The sequence below is a fragment of the Gouania willdenowi genome, unplaced genomic scaffold (genome assembly GCF_900634775.1).
Source record: "Gouania willdenowi unplaced genomic scaffold, fGouWil2.1 scaffold_55_arrow_ctg1, whole genome shotgun sequence".
In the NCBI taxonomy this organism is placed as follows: domain Eukaryota; kingdom Metazoa; phylum Chordata; class Actinopteri; order Blenniiformes; family Gobiesocidae; genus Gouania; species Gouania willdenowi.
In genome coordinates, this window is record NW_021145219.1 from 1,164,105 (window position 1) to 1,181,278 (window position 17,174).

Below are 17,174 nucleotides of genomic sequence, written 5' to 3' on the forward strand. Positions count from 1 at the left end.
TGTCATTATGGTTTTTTTTTTTTTTTTTTTTTTTTTTAACTCTATAGACAGTCTTTCAGTTAGAATGTAAATGATAGATTTAAACTATGAAGTGAGATTGTGTTTAGGAAACCTGCTCCAGCATATCTTTTGGTAACTCCTCCTGTTCATCCATGGTCAGTATGGCATTTTGGATCTCCTCATTTGTCAGTTTAAGCCTGAAAAACAAAGCGTCATGCATTTTAAACTATTTGATTCATATACTGTATAATGCTTTAAATGTCGATCATATGAAAGAAATAGTTTCATTTTGTTCAACTTGGTACTTGAATACAATACCTATTTTATTGGCAACTTCTTACTTTTACTTTTTTAAACAAATATCTGTACATTCTAATCCTTACATTTTAAAAATGAGCTTGTTACTTTTAAGACCTTCAAAGATGACCTCACAACGTAAAAAGACGCAAACCAACAAAAATGTTAAACTCAAAGCTGCTCTGGGTTTTATTGAGCATTTGCATTTTTCTTTTCTTTTTTCAAATTGTATCTATAATGAGTGCTAAACTATCCATGTGTTCTAAGGTAACAGAATAGAATAAAAGAGATGGATTTTGCTGGTTAAAAAACCCTATCTTATTATTGAAGGGACATTTGTTATACTTTTTTTTAACGTATGTACTACTAAGTACATTTAGTAGCATGTACTTTTTTACTTTTACTCAAGTAAGGTAGCCACTTCAATACTTTTACTTGTCATTTTTTATTCAAGTACCTGTACTTTTACTTGAGTACTGAAGACTAGTACTTTTGCCACACCCTGTGTATATGAAGGTAATTTTAACAGTCTTTACAAACTTGAATGAACACTACACAAACTCATTTACAGAGAAAATGAGTTTGCCCCTGTGCTGGTGCGAAGCCGTGTGCATAATAAGGTATGCATGCGCTGTGTTTACTCCTGTTTCCCTCCGTTGTAGTGGCGTGGTGTGGTTAGGAGCGGAGCTGCTTCCTGGAGTCTGTGTGTGTCCACAGTACTGATCTTGCAGGTAGGGCGCTGGATTGTGCAGCTCCTTTACGCTCAGCTCCTCCACACTCAGCTCCGGAAGCTAACCCTCCATATAAAGGCTCCTGCACAGCAGCTCTTCTCCTAAACTTGGCAGTAATGCAATATTTTGGGTGCCAAATGCCGTTAACAACCAAAGAAGCTACTCTTCTTCTATCGTCAGATCCGCTGCATTTCTGAGAACTCATGGTAGGTTAAGAGTTTTTTATGTGAATAGATCGATAAAATTATTAATCCTTGACACTTGCAGTGTACAGACTGACAATTACTCAGTCCTACACTGTGGGTGTAGTGACCATAGGTCATTGATCCCCACCGCTGTACGATGTACAATAAAACGGTCTGGGGCATTGTACTAAATATGTAAATATATCTCCTTGCCCCGCCTGTAAATATGTATATAACCTGTATCATTTATACCTTTTATATTATTTTTTATATTTATATTTTTCTAATTATATATCATTTTATATATAGCTTCTGTTATTTTATTGCTTATTTATCTTCATTGAACTAGTTTTTGGCGGTTTTTTTTGGAGTTTTCTGTGTGTTGCCGTTTGTCTTTTTTTTTACTGTATCTGTATCTGATGTGAACAGCCATGACAGTGGATCAATAAAACTATCTATCTATCTATCTATCTATCTATCTATCTATCTATCTATCTATCTATCTATCTATCTACTATTAGTTTCTTCAGATGATCTGTCGATGTAAAATACAATAATTACACTAGCACTAAGCATTTTTTATATTTATAGGGCCAAGCTAACGTGGCTTAGTTTTTTTTCAAATAGATGAAATGGAAAAGCTTTCTATTATTTGTCATGGCATTGAATTTAGTTGCAACGGTTACTTTTGATACCATTAGATTGTAAGAACAGTCGTAATCGGGTGTGTATTTATAATAATGGTTTCACAGTATACCAGGAAATATTAAAATCTGTAATTTGATTTATTGTTGTATTTGTGTGTCCATTAAAAAAGGATGGCATGGTTGGTCTTATTTAGCAGAGGTTTGTTGTAATGTAAATGTATTCTTTATGCGTTTTAAATGTAGATTTGAAGGTTGTGTGTTGAATGTTACATAAAAAATATTCTCTGAACAAATCTTATGTTTTCTCTAAAGCAACTTTTTCCAAATGAAGCTTTTTAACTCACTGATGCTTAATGTTTTAAACGTTTTTATTTTTCAGATGCATGTTTTTATTTTTGTCAGCAACTTGAAACCTGAGGTGAACTGCTGCACAACGAGCGTTATCACTGCTCCATTTGTCCGAAACTGAAGTCATTTAAGCTTTAGAAGTTGGAGAAGCACTTTGATGCACATGTAAAAAATACAATAGCATTTAAAGGTAAGATTCACATGCCTATTGTGTAAATGTACATCTGATATCAAAGCTGATTAAAAAAAAATACTCCATCTTTGTCTGTAGTAATCTTTTTATTTTGTTTTTATTTGTTTTAGATCTGTTGATTTGCTGTTGCACTTTACAGTGCAGAGATGTGGGTCACATGCAAGTACACTTCAATATCTGCAGCCGTGCCCAACGCCTACCTACCTCTACTGAACCTATCCTAGTCACTCCTTCTCCTTCCCAACCTGCTTCAACAGCTACACCAGTTCCCCCCACTCTTTCACCTAAAGTACGGTCTAAACTGGTAAAATATCCTCACTGTAGCCTCTTATTATGCCGAATAAATGTCCCTACACATATTCAAAAGAAACACACAACACCTTCATCTTCAGGAGGAACTCGGTAGACTACGCTAGTCTCATCATCAATGGTTACCTCGTGGAGAAAGTATCGTCCTTTTACCATCAGACCCATCCTCTCTGACCCCTCCCACCCTGCTCCCCTCAGAAGGAGATACACATCAATCAAAGCTCCACCGCCAGAATGACAGTTTGTATCCCTGGGCCACGAGAACCCAGAACAAAAAATAACCTTTTTCCTCCCATGACTCAAACTACATGTGCAATAATCCACATCAAAGTGTAATACACTGAGTCATATTTATTTATTTCTTAACTGTTCACTTTAGATTTGTATATTGTGTGTATTGTAATGTATATAGTTTGCTGAGTAGTTTTTTAGTATTATATATTTATACGTATTTCCTTTTCCAGTATTATATTTAGTGTGTGTTTTATGTCATTCATTCATGGAGAGCACCTTAATGTTGTACATCTACCTATAAAAGCAAGGGAGGTCTGTGTGTGTGTGTGTGTGTGTGTGTGTGTGTGTGTGTGTGTGTGTGTGTGTGTGTGTGTGTGTGTGTGTGTGTGTGTGTGAGGAGCAAATATCTCCCCGACGCGGTGCCAGTTCGACCTGAAACTCGGTCAACGGGTTCCAAATACCCTGAGTGTGTGTATCTGTTTTTTTGGAGTAATTTGGTCATTTCAAAATGTTTATTTTAATTTTATTTCACTTCTGGACGGCCCCGAAATGAAACCTATTCAGTTTTTGACCTCAGGGTGTGAGGGGGCGCTAGTGCACCATCTATATCTATTTCACTGCACAGCTCACTTCCGGTGTGTGCACGAGCTCCGTGGACTTCTCTTTTCTCTTTTGAGGAAAAATACTTTTTTACTGTTCTTTATTTGGTGATAACATTTCGAAACATTTATTTTCATGTTAGTTTGACCGTTCGCTATTTAGATCGGACAGACCTCACCCGAAAGTTATTGATGGCAATGGCTGCTGTGTTGAAAGCTGCACATTTCTCAGCAGCGCGCGTGTGTGAGAGAGAACCAATGGAAGAGATGAGAGTCCAAGGTAGAGAGTCTCACACACACACACACACACACACACCAATCAGGTGCACATCACAATCGATCACCATCTACGTGTTTCTCTATCGTCTTGAGACTATCCCTCCAACCAGATACATATTTCATATGTATGGGGAATGACCCCCCTGCCCGTCAGAGGGTACATGGGTAATAATTTAAGACACTCCGGCTTGCCCGGCCACGCCCCACAGGTTACCTATAAAACACCTGTGCAGGCGTGGATTCAGTGATTGTTTGATCTCCACTCAGTCAGGATGCAGTGTGTTAATCCGTTGTAGAAAATTCTGTGTGTGGGTTACAGCATATATCCACTTACCTGTTGTGGTTGGGCGTCTGTCTGCCTCCCTGGATTGCTGTTTCCTTATCCGTTAGTGGTGTTTATTTAAAAAAAAAAAAAAAACTTTTGATTTCTGTGGCTGTGATCCCCGATACCGGCGTATTGCTGTGGTGCAGCTGACGCACTTGGTGGGGCCCCGTGTTGAGCGCAGACTCTCAAGTCGGCTAACAGTGGGTCGAGGCTCCAGCCCGGTTAAATTGGCATCTCCCAAGGTTCTTAACGGCGTATTGCTGTGGTGCAGTTGACGCGCCTGGTGGACCTTCCGCTGAGCTCCGCTGCTCGCGGCTGTGCATGTGTGTGTTGTGTTTAGGTCACCAACATGCAATATTATCAAAGGAGAGTCCAGAGTCCTGTATGGACTGCTTTATCATGCCTGCACGCACGCACAAGAGAGGCTCGTTGTCGGTTTTTTGCACTGAAACGGGCAGGCTCCCATCTTCATGCTGTTTCCAGTGGGAAAATTAGAAGAAGGGTGGAGCCTGTGCGGGGTAGGGGGGAGTGTTCAGAGTCATGGCAGGCTATCCTTCCTTTCCCTGTTATCGAGCCTCCGTCAGTCCGTCCTCAGACCAGCCCACTCTCTACCTCGACTCCGGAGTTGGAGGAGGAGGAGGAAGAAGGGGAGGACGTGGATGTGGAGACTGTCTTCTCTTCTGAGGAATGTGACCTTGTTCATGGGCAGGAATTGGCATTGGTTTGAGGAGGTTGGAGAGGCCCCTGCTACACCAATGCAAGTCCCTCTTTTGCCTGATTTTAAGGAATTAGTGTGCAACCAATTCAGTGCACCGGCTACACACAGGTGGTCTGCATCATGTCGGATATTGTCTAACATGCAGGACAGCGTGCAAATTGCCTGGGGCCGCTCCCCTCTGTGGACATGGCTCTCACGCCACTGGTCTCTCCCTCCAGCTCTGTCTTAAATAGGGCTACCCTAGCAAGAATTGCAGGATTATGGATGGTCAGGAAAGTTGCCGCTGTGCGCAAGCAGTCTCTGACGACTTACATAGGAGGGCTAGAGGGTCAAGGCAACCAAGAGCCTCAATGCCTCGCCCAACACCGCATGTCCCACAATGGGGACATGGGGACCTCAGGCCTCATCTGGAGGCCTCTTGCTGCCGTGGCACTCCCCGCCGGGGGAGAGGTGGACAACCCACTTCTCTGGGTCAGGGGTCCTCAAAGCTCCCCCCTCCTTCCTGATAGTTCAGGGAGGCTATCCAGCCACTCTCTGTTAGCCCATCACAGAGCGGCATGGCTAGCCCTGGGCGCGGACCCATGGGTGGTGAGAACTATGTCCCATGGCTACCGCCTGCAGTTTTTCCACAAACCGCCTGTAACAAAGTCAGCCACCTTCACCTCAGTACACGACCCTCAGCACGCTTGTATACTGTGGGAAGAGCTGGCCACCCTCCTAGAGAAAAAGGCGATAAGAGAGGTGAGGCACGAGGACCACCAGGCTGGGTTCTACTCCCACTACTTCCTGGTCCCAAAGCGGGATGGGGGCCTTCGTCCTATTCTGGACCTCAGAGGGCTCAACAAATATCTCCGTCCCCTGAGGTACAGGATGCTGACAATTCCCAGGGTCTGGCAAGCCATCTCTACGAGGGATTGGTTTGCGACTATCGACCTCAAGGATACTTACTTCCAGATACCAATCTGGCAGGGCCACTGGCGGTTCGGCTTTGAGAGCAGGATATTCGAATTTCAGGTGCTTCCCTTCGGTATATCTCTGGCTCCCCGTACATTTACCCGGTGTATGGATGCAGTCCTTGCACCCATGAGACACCAAGGGCTCAGTATCCTGAACTATCTGGACGACTGGCTGTTATGCGCAAGCTCAGAGGAACAATGCTGCCATCATGTGGCTCTCCTCTTGGAGCACATTCACAAGCTGGGCCTGCAGCTGAACAGCAAAAAGAGCAGGCTTCGACCTTCACAGGTGACAGTATTTCTGGGCATGGTCATGGATTCCAGGAGGGGGACCATTGTGCTGACTCCAGAAAGGCAGCAGACCTTTATGGCTTGCCTAAGCCACTTCCGGCTACACTCTCTGATCAATTGGGGTCTTTGTCTCCGCCTCATGGGTCTAATGGCTGCCATGGTGCAAGTAGTCCCTCTCGCTCTCCTGCATATGCGGCCTGTTCAAAGGTGCCCGTCGAGAACAGGCCTTTGTCCACAGAAGTCCCACCGTACCCCAGTGGTGGTCTCTTAGGGACTCCACAAGGCCCTTCGCTGGTGGAGGGACTCGGCCAAATAGCAAGAGGGAGCACTCTTGGAGCCGTGATCTATCGCCAGCTCGTATTCACCGACGCATCCCTAGTAGGCTGGGGAGCTGTCCACGAAGGCTGAGGGATCAAAGGGCACTGGACTGGCCACTGGGTAACCCAACACATAAATGTGCTGGAAATGAAAGCTGTCCTCCTCGCACTTTGGCAGTTCCTGCCACGGTTGAGGGGTTACCACATCATTGTCAGGACAGACAGTACTGTGACTGCAGCATACATCAACAGGCAGGGGGGGCTTGGGTCCTCTGCCCTTTGCAAGCTGGCAACCCAACTGTGGCAGTGGGCTCACCCCCTCTTTTGCTCACTCAGGGTCCCCATCCGGGGGAGTGGCGGCATCATCCTCAGGTAGTCGAGGAGATTTGGCTTCGCTTTGGCAGGGCAGTGGTCGAACTGTTTGCTTCGAGGGAGTCGACACATTGCCGACTCTTCTTCTCTCTCAGGAACGACGATCCGCCTCTGGGATGGGATGTTCTAGCACATCAGTGGCTGAACCTCTTGGGGTGGCAGAGTTGAAGTGGCTTTCCCTCAAGACTGCATTTTTGTTGGCGATAACATCCGCTAAGAGAGTAAGTGAGCTCCATGCACTGTCAGTTCACAGCGACTGTTGCAGGTTCTTGCCAGGGGGGGTCGGGTGTAATTCTCCGTCCGAACCCAGCTTTTTTGCCTAAGGTTTTATCCGAGTTTCACCTGTCCCAGTCAATTGAGCTGCGCTCTCTTACCACCTCTGAGGGAGGCCAAGAGGACCCGCGTCTGGCTATGCTATGCCCGGTTAGGGCTTTTGCGGAGTACATCCAGCAAACACGGCCCTATAGGAAGACAGATCAACTTTTTGTCTCCTTTGACAGGAGCAAAATGGGCATGCCGCTGTCAAAATCCAGACTACCCCACTGGGTTGTGGAGACAATTCAGCAGGCGTATGTACGCTCGGGGTGCCTGTCCCGTCCAGGATTCGGGCACACTCGACTCGTGGCATGGCTACTTCCTGGGCCTTATGGCAAGGTGCCTCCCTGGCTACCATTTGTACAGCTGCCACATGGTCATCTGAATCCACCTTTGTTAAATCAGATTGATCTTACATAACTTAATTTGACTAAATATTGCTTTTCGTCAACCACTTACAGTATTTGTGTTTTTAGTTAGCAAATTATTATCCACATTACTTACTTATAATTTAAACAATATTGGTTTGATACTTCTTTGGAACAAAATTGTAGGAGGATTTTTGTAACATTTACTGTTAGTGTTCGCCAAGGTAAGTTTTAGTGGTTTAAATGTATTTGTATCTGGCATTGTATACCTAATAGGTTAATAACAGTATGCCTATTCACAACTGTAACAAAATGTATATTTTACTGATGTTAATATTAGATTCATGATATATATAGTAATAACTATATTCCTTGAGGTCTACTTTAACTAGATCTGAGCTATAAGCTGTGCTTTTACTTAAAGACAATATAGAGTGATTATCAAGCCATGTGATTCTGCATATGGTTAATTATTTCTAGTGTTATGTTATTATACGTAAAACGTTAACACAAATTGAACGTTTTGATATTGTTTAATAAAACAATTAGCTCTGGACTGTAAGAATTACTTTAATCACAAAAAATAATATATATAAATATACATAACTGTGACACAGTTATCATAAAACAGACTTTATGAAATATTTTACCTCCATGTGTTGTACTTAAAGTTTTAAGGTATTCACAATGCTGTGAATCTTTAAACATTGAATTTATCCCTGTTTTAAGGTTAAAACAAAGAGGTTGTGATAGGACTGCAGCACAATTAAAACAATTGTGTCTCTAGAGGAAATCCAAATAATCGAAATCATTCACGGAAATGCTGATCAATTTATATGTTGTTGATGAGGTGCATTATACTTTATAACACTGCTGAGGAATTCGGTTAACAAAGGTATTAAAATGCAGAGAAACTTTCCGGAAATGCCTAGCTAACATGGCTATAGTATCAGTTTTATTTTGTATTTTTTTCTTCATTTCCTGACGTCACTTCTGGAGCTGAGCGTGGAGGTTCTGCAGCTGGACCATTTTGTTGTCTGCCTTATGGTGAGCAAAGGATGCTCTGGGGAAGTTCATTCTATATCTTTTCTAGCCCTCCTTTGTGGAGTCTGAGCCATATGTTTATCTCCTCCTGTAGTGTAATGCACCAACCTGATCTACGGGTTGTAAGTATGATTTCAGCTCTAAATTAATATTTTTATTTTAGATTAGTTATTGATTTATCGATTTGTTTATTTGACAGTGTGCGGCCGTCAGCCGCCTATTCTCCACGCTGCTGTTTTGGCTCTGTCTTTTTATTCAATCACATCACTGTTGTGGCTCATCCCAGTTGGTGTCTGTGGCTGCTTTGACTCTGTCCTGTTCTGCTCCTGGAACTCAACGTTGATTTTTCATTTGTTTTCATTATTATTTTTGTTCCTTATGAACCAATGTGTTTTATTGATGTAATCTTTGTTCAGTTCTTATTTTCCATTTGTTGCTCTGTCTGGTTGATTTGGGTTTGGTTATTGTCTTTTTGTTTATGGTGGTATGAGGGCTGCCATTACTGCATGCGTTTAATTGTGTTTTCTTTTTGTTTGACAGGTGCAGGGGGCCTTTGGGCGACAGCGGTTCCGTGGTGGTGGTGTTCCCTTGTCTTTCACTTTTGGTTTGCTGTTTCACGGGTGCTGTGTAGTTTGGATCCTCCCCTTTTTGTTACCGCTGTCCCCCAGCCCTGTCTTTTTCCTTTGCAGGTCCTCATACCATTTTTTCCTGTGTTCAGTCTGTCTTATTGTTAATGAAGTAGTTTTAATTGATTGGAATCTTGCACTCTGCCTGTGGGTTTTTATTTACTCTTGTGCCCATCTCATTGAAGTTTATATCCTGGGGTGCCGGCCCCCAGGTGGCGTTGTCCCCATAAACATTGCCACACATAAATATAGCATTTATTGTCATTTTCAAACCTTTTTTATGTTTCCTAAATTCCAGTATAACAAAAATGAAATATTTCTTAAGAAAGTATTACAACCCTGATTGTGTCATTAATTAATAGCAGAATTGATTTTAATGTATTATTATGTTTCGCACAATACACTTGTACACCTTGTTTATTTTGCAAGATTAGAAATCCAGGCATTTCCTGAAATTTCCCTAAAACTTTATGCGATGGTCTGTGGTTTGTAGAGGGTCTTTACACCTTAAACATATTTTCCCTTTATTTTGAAAGTGTCTTTGATCTATTAGCTATTAATTGAAAAAGCATCATGATATGTCATGATTACAGTATATGGAAAAAAAAAAATGGTTATAATGGCAGTCAATCAGGTAAATTTGGTCAATATTAGGTGTCAATATGATGCATACTGTATCTCCTTTTCTTTATTCTTCTAATACGCAGGACTTTGGAATTAAGCAAATAAACTTAAAACAAACAATAATGGCAACATTTCATACAGCTAGCCATAAAAATGACTGCAATATTGAGAGGCAAACAAATAAAAACACCCAAAAAGTCACTTTTGGTCACAAAGATGCTCCAAAGGTTAAGATGCTGACTGAGAAGGTTAAATTAAAACAAATACTGTATATGGAATCACAGATAGTTCATAAACACAAGCTTCTCACTCAAACACACCAACCTGGACAGGAGAATGTTGCAGTTTTGTGCTCTGCGCCCGTCGATCAACGACAGCTCCTTCACTTTCTTAGTAAGTGTGTGATCATCCTCTGTGTCTTTGTCTTTCTGTAATCACACACACACACCAGAAAAGCACATTAAGCCTGAATCAAAGGCTGTGAAAGGATGATAATAAACCTTTTTGTTGCTTTCAAATACAAAGACCCAGAACAGCATACTTTTATAAATAAATACATGTATTTCACCACTCGCGGATATTGAAAATCCTTCACATGAGGCCATTGTAGCTTGCCTCTGTGTCTTATAATCAATTGCTGTTTATTATTTTTTCTCTAGTCACATGAAAAATATAAAAACCATTTTCTCTTTTTTTTTTTTTTCAAGCCTCATAACTTGTTAAATGTCTGCAGGAAGATTAAAGCTCCAAATCTCCTTATAATAATGGCACTAATCATTTTTGAGTCTCGGCCTCCTCCTCTGTCCACCGTACCGCGAGAAGTGTTCATGTGACCAGGTACGTCTCGTCTGTCCTGTGACGTGTAATTGTTGAAAAAATGTTTCCATTGGGCTTTTACAATAAATTTTAATTAACGTCTGGAAAAACCTCTCCATGAAAGCCTAAAAAACTTTTTAGCGATATTTGAGTGTTTTTTCCAAAATTCAGGTGTTTTTATTGAACAATTTATATTTTGCAGATTTCCAAAAGTAAAAGAAACACAGCTACAAATATATTGCCTTAATTTTTAGAAATACAAATGAACATCACTAAAGCAGCGTTTGTGCAGTTTCTATGTCAAGATAAGAATAAATGTTTCTAAACATGTTAAATCTGATTTTGTATGTGAAATAATGATTTTTTGTTTAGTTGGAGTGAGGCCAGAGTTAGCATGTGTCATTGCATTATTACACCTTGTAGATCTGTTGTGTGTTCGGTGCAGGAGTGTGTGTTTTACGTGTGTCTTTTGATAGGCTGAGAAAGTCTTCTGGAACTCTTCCAGATCGAGAACTTTGAAAACTCTCAGGTCATCAATTTCACTCCAGATGGTTCCTTCTATTTTATTCTGAAATAAAAACAAAACAATGCATCAGTTAAAGGTGTTTAAAAGTGGTCACAGAGAAACTCTCTTAAAAAAAGCGAAAATATGGCGAGAGCTACATTGCTTTGTTAGCCAAACGTGCTTGATGCCATTTGTCACCATGTACTGACTTTGTGTGGAGAATGATTTTAGACTCAGACTCTCTCACATTCAGCCAAACATTACAGAGTTCTGCTCATCCTCTCAACTTCACCTTCTCATTAAAGTTGTAGCGAGTTGTATATCACAGTTTCAGGGTGATAAATATATAACTAATGTTTGGTAGATTTAATTTTCCAAAATAAAATAGATTTTTTTTTCTCACTGAAAATGTTTGTAGTTACTTGAATAAATTAGTGATAATTCTGAATAAGATGTTTTATTGTGTTCTTACTTATTATTATTGTTATTATTCTTTTTTATTATATATATAATTTTTCAACAGGATTGGTTAAATTCAGAGACAAATTTCACTATAGGGCTACATTGTATATGACGTGACATGAGTCGGGGTACATGGCTTCAGATTAAATGACTGTAAAGAGTTTGGGAATCTCCAGAGGTGAAAGTAATGGATTACAAGTACTCAGGTTACTGTAATTGAGTTGCTTTTACGGGTACTTGTACTTTTTTGAGTATTTTTCTAAATCAGTAATTGTACTTGAACTTAAGTATGTTTTAAAAGAAGTAAAGTAATTGGTTACATTTCCGCACCCAACAGTTACTGAGTAGATTATTTAAAAAAAAAAAACTTAAACCACAGTACTGTACTGACCTCAGGTCAGCAGTTTATGAAGGTACATTGAACATAATCCATATGTTCTTCAGTCTGATCAAAGCACAGTCACAGGTTTCTACCTTTTATGTTATTACCCACATGGCAACATTTGGCATAACACTGTTTTAGAATTCATAAATGTAACTATACTTAAAGTCTGAGATGTTTTATTTATTTTGAATTTAATTCATTAGTGTTATTTTTAAATTGTACATTTTGTACAGATGCCTTAATGGAAAATAAATGTGGTCTCTTCCTTTTTAAGTTTCTACATGAGATGTTTACTGTATGCAAAGGGAACCGCGGCAAAAATTTTCATCAAAAATAAATACTGGAGGGTGAAAGTAACTAGTAACTTTTACTTTGAGTACTATTGAATTGAGATACTTTTTACTTGTACTTGAGCATTTTATGTATGACCTAATTGTACTTGAGTACAGTTTCAATCAAGTACTTGAGTAGGATATATCAGTACTCTTAGTATTAATTTAATGATACATTATTTTTTATTCGGCAGCTTCTCTTTAACTTGTTACTGGTTTTTGAACATTTCCATTGGCCTTTTTTGTCTTCAATAACCTGATGATAATTATATTTTCTTAGTACCTCAGGGATTTTGCTCCAGTTAAAAGACTTCATTGGATTGGAAGGATGAGGAATATTCTTCTGGGCAGGTCCAAGTGGAGCCCCAGGAGGAGGGGGCGGAGCCGGGGCCATGCCAAAGACAGGAGGGCCTCCTGGTGGAGGTGGAGGAGGAGGAGGTGGTGGAAGCAAATGATGAGAAGGAGGAACATCAGGGGGGGAAACGACAGAAGGACCATGGGGCGTGGCCCCGCCCACAGTGACGGGGGGCCCTCCTGGAACACTGGAGGTCTATGAAGAGAAGGAAACAACCAGGTGAAGGCTGAGTGTGTGAGATGAGCAGATATGAGTGTTTAACGCCTACAAAGGAAAGATTCTGCAGACGGGCCGACAGCTCAGCCACTTGGAGCTTAGCACGCTTGTGTTCGTTACTCTCTAGTTCCAGTTTATCCTTCATCTTATTCAACATGCTCATTATTTCTTCTTTCTCTGCATTCTTCAGTTCACACTCTCTTTCTTTTTTCTCAAGTCGCTGCTGTAATTTATGGTGCTCTAAGGAGAACAGACCATGATGAATGACTTTGAAGATTAGTTTCACTTTGTTCCAATGGTGTGTTTGTGTGATTACCTTCTCTCATTTTATCAGCTTGTTCCTTCCATTTTCGGACCTCATGCTCCATAACCAGCCTGAAAAAACACACAGGGGCAGATTCACTACGATTTGAAATAAAGGGAAGTAAACCAGGAATGTCCCTAAATCTGCTAAATGAATTGTGGGCAAATTGTGATGTGCAGAACACCTGCAGTCCTGATTCCCTGGGGTTTGTACCCCTTATTAGTGCGTGGAGTGACGTTTGCACACATTTTAAGACCTGGAAACCTTTATTGAATCCGCCCCATAGACTTCAAACCTCCACAAGTTGTACTTTTTCTGTTTGGAGATTCTTGCTAACTAAATTTTGTTGAATAACTTTGAGAGAGAGAGTTTTTTTTTAACTTTTAGACATGAACATTGGGGTCAAAATGACACCAAGGGTTGTTTTTCTATAAAATCTTAGACATTGAAAGTTTTAATTTTCTCATATTTCAGGTATTCCTCATAAAACAAGTTTGTGAGAAAAAAATAGAAAAATTAAGAAACTTTTTGATTCACAACCCAACTTTTCAATATCCGGGGTCAAAAATGACCCCAAGCAATTCCTATAGAATCTAAAGAGTTAGTTCAAGGAAGCTTTGTTTTCATCACAGTTTACACTAGTTATATGTGCACCAGACGCACAGGTGACTCATGGTTCTTTGGTACAGCATGATACTCAATTTTCAGGACCCGGAATTTTACACATCGCGTGTTAAATTTGTTGACTAAACATTTTTGACAGTTTTTGTCCACAAATTCTGTTTATTTGACAAAAACTACACTATGACTAATTCTTTATTTATTCATTTTTAAAATGTGAATGAAAATTAAATGAAAGTATATTGATATTACTAAAAACTAAACATTAACATGGGACGAAATCCAATCTTTTTAAGAAGCTATCAAATCGAAACTACTTCTTATACATGGAAGGTAGGACAAGCGTTAACCGTCCCATATCAGGTTGATAAATGGTAATTAAAGCTTTCAAAAGTAACGTTGGCTTCATGCCCATTAGCTTAGCCCATTAGCTTAGCCCACAGATCCCTCTCATAGCAGCACGGCTTGAAGCGGACCACGCATACCACCGAATGGAAAAGTGTGTATCCTACACCAATATTATAGAGCCAACGTCTGGCTAACTCTGGACCTTCATTTTTGGCCTCTGCAACATTGTTTTGTTTTTCAACATACTGGAAAGGCAGAACTCTGATTCCCTTCTTCAAAAGACAATTCTGTCCACGTTCAGAAGAGCATTGGAACACGGGACCCCACACAGCGCTCACCCATCCCTGCTCTACATGAAGGGAATGTAGTTTAACATACTTAGAAATGAGACTTTTGATGTTGAAGTCCTCCAGAGGTGCCACATCGGGATCCTCTCCTTTGTTCGTTTGTAGAACCAGCTGCTGAATGATGCGGTCCAACAACACCCAGTACTGAAGGCTGGTTCTGCTCTGATCTGCTCACAGGGAGAGGACACTGAGTACTTTGGATGCTCACGCCTTCCTCCACCATCGTATCTGTTCAACTCACTCACATGGTATCATTAGACAGTGTTGTAGGACAGACAGGAGGTGAGGATACGCTTCAGTGTGAGACAGTCTCCTCTTGATCACCTCCAACATGTGACTGGCACTTTTAGTTTCTATATGAAGCTGAAAGCACACAGCAACAACAACCTAAAACCACCTTAACGACACACAGGGATTGACCAAAATTCAGCCCTGGCATTTTGTGTCCAGACCAGCCCACTACATTATCAGAGGACACCATGAAGCTGTTATTATTAACATGTGGTTTTATGTCTTCACTTTGATTATTATTCCCCCATAAAACCTTAAAAGGGGAAAACTTTTAAACACATTTTTACCTATTTCCTTTGGTCATTTTGCAACTTTCTTTGTCACATTTTTTTCCCTTTTCAAAAATTTCTGACACTTTTATTTTTTCAAGTTTGAGCTTCCTTTTGCCATTAAACATGAATTTTCCCCTATTTTTTTTCCCATTTTTGCAAGTTATTTTTAACATTTTTATTCAATGTTTGTCCTTTCTTAATTTTTTTGGTCACTTTTCATTGAAATAAGCAATAACCAATAAATACAACTTGTTTCCTTTCTTCTTTACATTTAGCCTCTTTTTGTTCCACATTTTTTGCCCTTTTTCACTATTGTTTGCTACATTTTGCTCATTAAAGCTACACTTTTCCATTACATACCACCTGGTTTCTCTTTATTGACCCATTTTTTGGCCACTCTTGACTGACCTATTTTAGTCACTTTTCACTATTTTCTTGCCACGTTTTTACCACTTTTGGACCATTTTAATCCACCTGTTACCATGTACATAGTAGACCGGACCTGGCCACTTTGGGTTGAAGATGGCTTGTCCACCCCTGATGACACATAACTCGACTACAATCTTTATTTATTTAATTTAGTTCTTTGATTTTATTGTTAAATGATTGTCAACAACCTTCTAGTTGTGAAGTCTTTGCAAAAAAATGTATAATAACAATATAAGATGACATGACATGAAAATAGAAGCATTCTATCACAGTTCTGTTTGTGTCTTTTTATAACTATTGAAATATAAAAGATTTAAATGCAAAAACTTGCTGAAAGTATGAACAAAATGCTTAAAACAACTCACAACATCAAAGCGTTTCGACAACACGTGCTCATCATCATTCCTCAACATTTCAAAGTAGTTCAGATGTCTGAAACATATGGACAAAGTGGGGCATTAGTTGCATGAGACTCCTTCTGGTTTCTGTTGACCTTCAGGTTAATCTGGTTTACCTGTTTAGGACGGTGTTTTCATGGGAGCGCAGTTTGTCAATGACAGGCTGAATGCCAAGCATCAGAAACTCAAATCGCAAATGCATACGGAATTCCAGGCTGGCCTGAAAAGAAAGAGACTGTGTTAGGGTGTAAAGAGTACTGATATATCCTGCACTCAAGTAGAAGTACTGCTACTTGAAATTGTACTCAAGTACAAGTACAAGTAAGTCATACATAATATACCCAAGTACAAGTAAAAAGTAGCTCAATTAAATAGTATACAATGTAAAAGTTGCAAGTTACTTTCATCCCCCATGTTTATTTGTTGTTTGTTCGTTGTTTGTTAGTTGCTAGTAAAATAGGAACATCTATGAAATGTAATAAAAATGAAACAATTGCATAAATTAGGAGAAATAAAGTGTTTCATGTTGAAACCTCATCATTTTCTACCATAGTTAAGTTACTGCTAGTTTTCCTTATTATTTTACCCTCTAATTAAAGAGAAACTGTGAACATTTAGGGCCTGTACTACGAAGCAGGATTTCCTCCCATTGCGCTAACTTCTGGGATTTAATCAGTATGTGCTGTCCTATGAAGCTGGCTACCTTCTTACGACGCCAAATCAACATGGTAACTTAGGCTGAACACCTCCCCTGGTCGGAGCCAGGTTTTGTTCTGGCTAGGATATAAAGTCCCGCCTCCTAACCAATCAGTTCTCTTAGAAAAACTTCTGTCCTATAAATAGAGTTTCATAGTGGACACGTCGCGGTGTGGATCTGATGTGACGCAAAGAGAATATTTATCCTTTCATTTACTCAATGACATCCTATAGGAAACATAGATTTTTATCTGATGGACTGACCTACAGTTTGTCAGCTGATAAAACCTGTGTGCCATGGGTGATTTCAGACCAATGAATTCATTCATTCATTCATTCACTCATGTCTTCTGCGGTGATGCCTCTGCATCACCACAAGATAATATAAAATTGTAATATTGTCCACCTTATGATGGAGGCTGAGCCACGGACACTGTAAAAGTGAAAGTGAAACTGATAAGGGTGTTCATTTTTTTCTCCGTTTATAATCTCACTAAGTTAAGAATTAACACTAGCATTAATTCCATACTGCTTTTACCCTAGCAACAGTGTTGTTTTTGGTCTGAAATATGGATTTTAATTATTTATACTTTTACAGAATTATTCCTCAATTGCGCTA

The 17,174-nt window shown here is 40.0% G+C and overlaps 1 protein-coding gene across 1 annotated transcript in view; it reads right to left on the bottom strand.

The window, feature by feature from the left end:
* LOC114460638 (disheveled-associated activator of morphogenesis 1-like) overlaps window positions 1-17,174 on the bottom strand; it is a 52,559-nt gene that overhangs the window by 11,463 nt on the left and 23,922 nt on the right. Inside the window, exons 9-18 of the mRNA XM_028442542.1 lie at window positions 15,976-16,079; window positions 15,827-15,893; window positions 14,715-14,832; window positions 14,501-14,636; window positions 13,166-13,224; window positions 12,902-13,089; window positions 12,562-12,828; window positions 11,055-11,162; window positions 10,103-10,206; window positions 113-197 (exon numbers count right to left, since the gene is read on the bottom strand). Of these exons, the coding sequence (XP_028298343.1) occupies window positions 113-197; window positions 10,103-10,206; window positions 11,055-11,162; window positions 12,562-12,828; window positions 12,902-13,089; window positions 13,166-13,224; window positions 14,501-14,636; window positions 14,715-14,832; window positions 15,827-15,893; window positions 15,976-16,079 (1,236 nt within the window). The remainder of the gene's footprint in view (window positions 1-112; window positions 198-10,102; window positions 10,207-11,054; window positions 11,163-12,561; window positions 12,829-12,901; window positions 13,090-13,165; window positions 13,225-14,500; window positions 14,637-14,714; window positions 14,833-15,826; window positions 15,894-15,975; window positions 16,080-17,174) is intronic.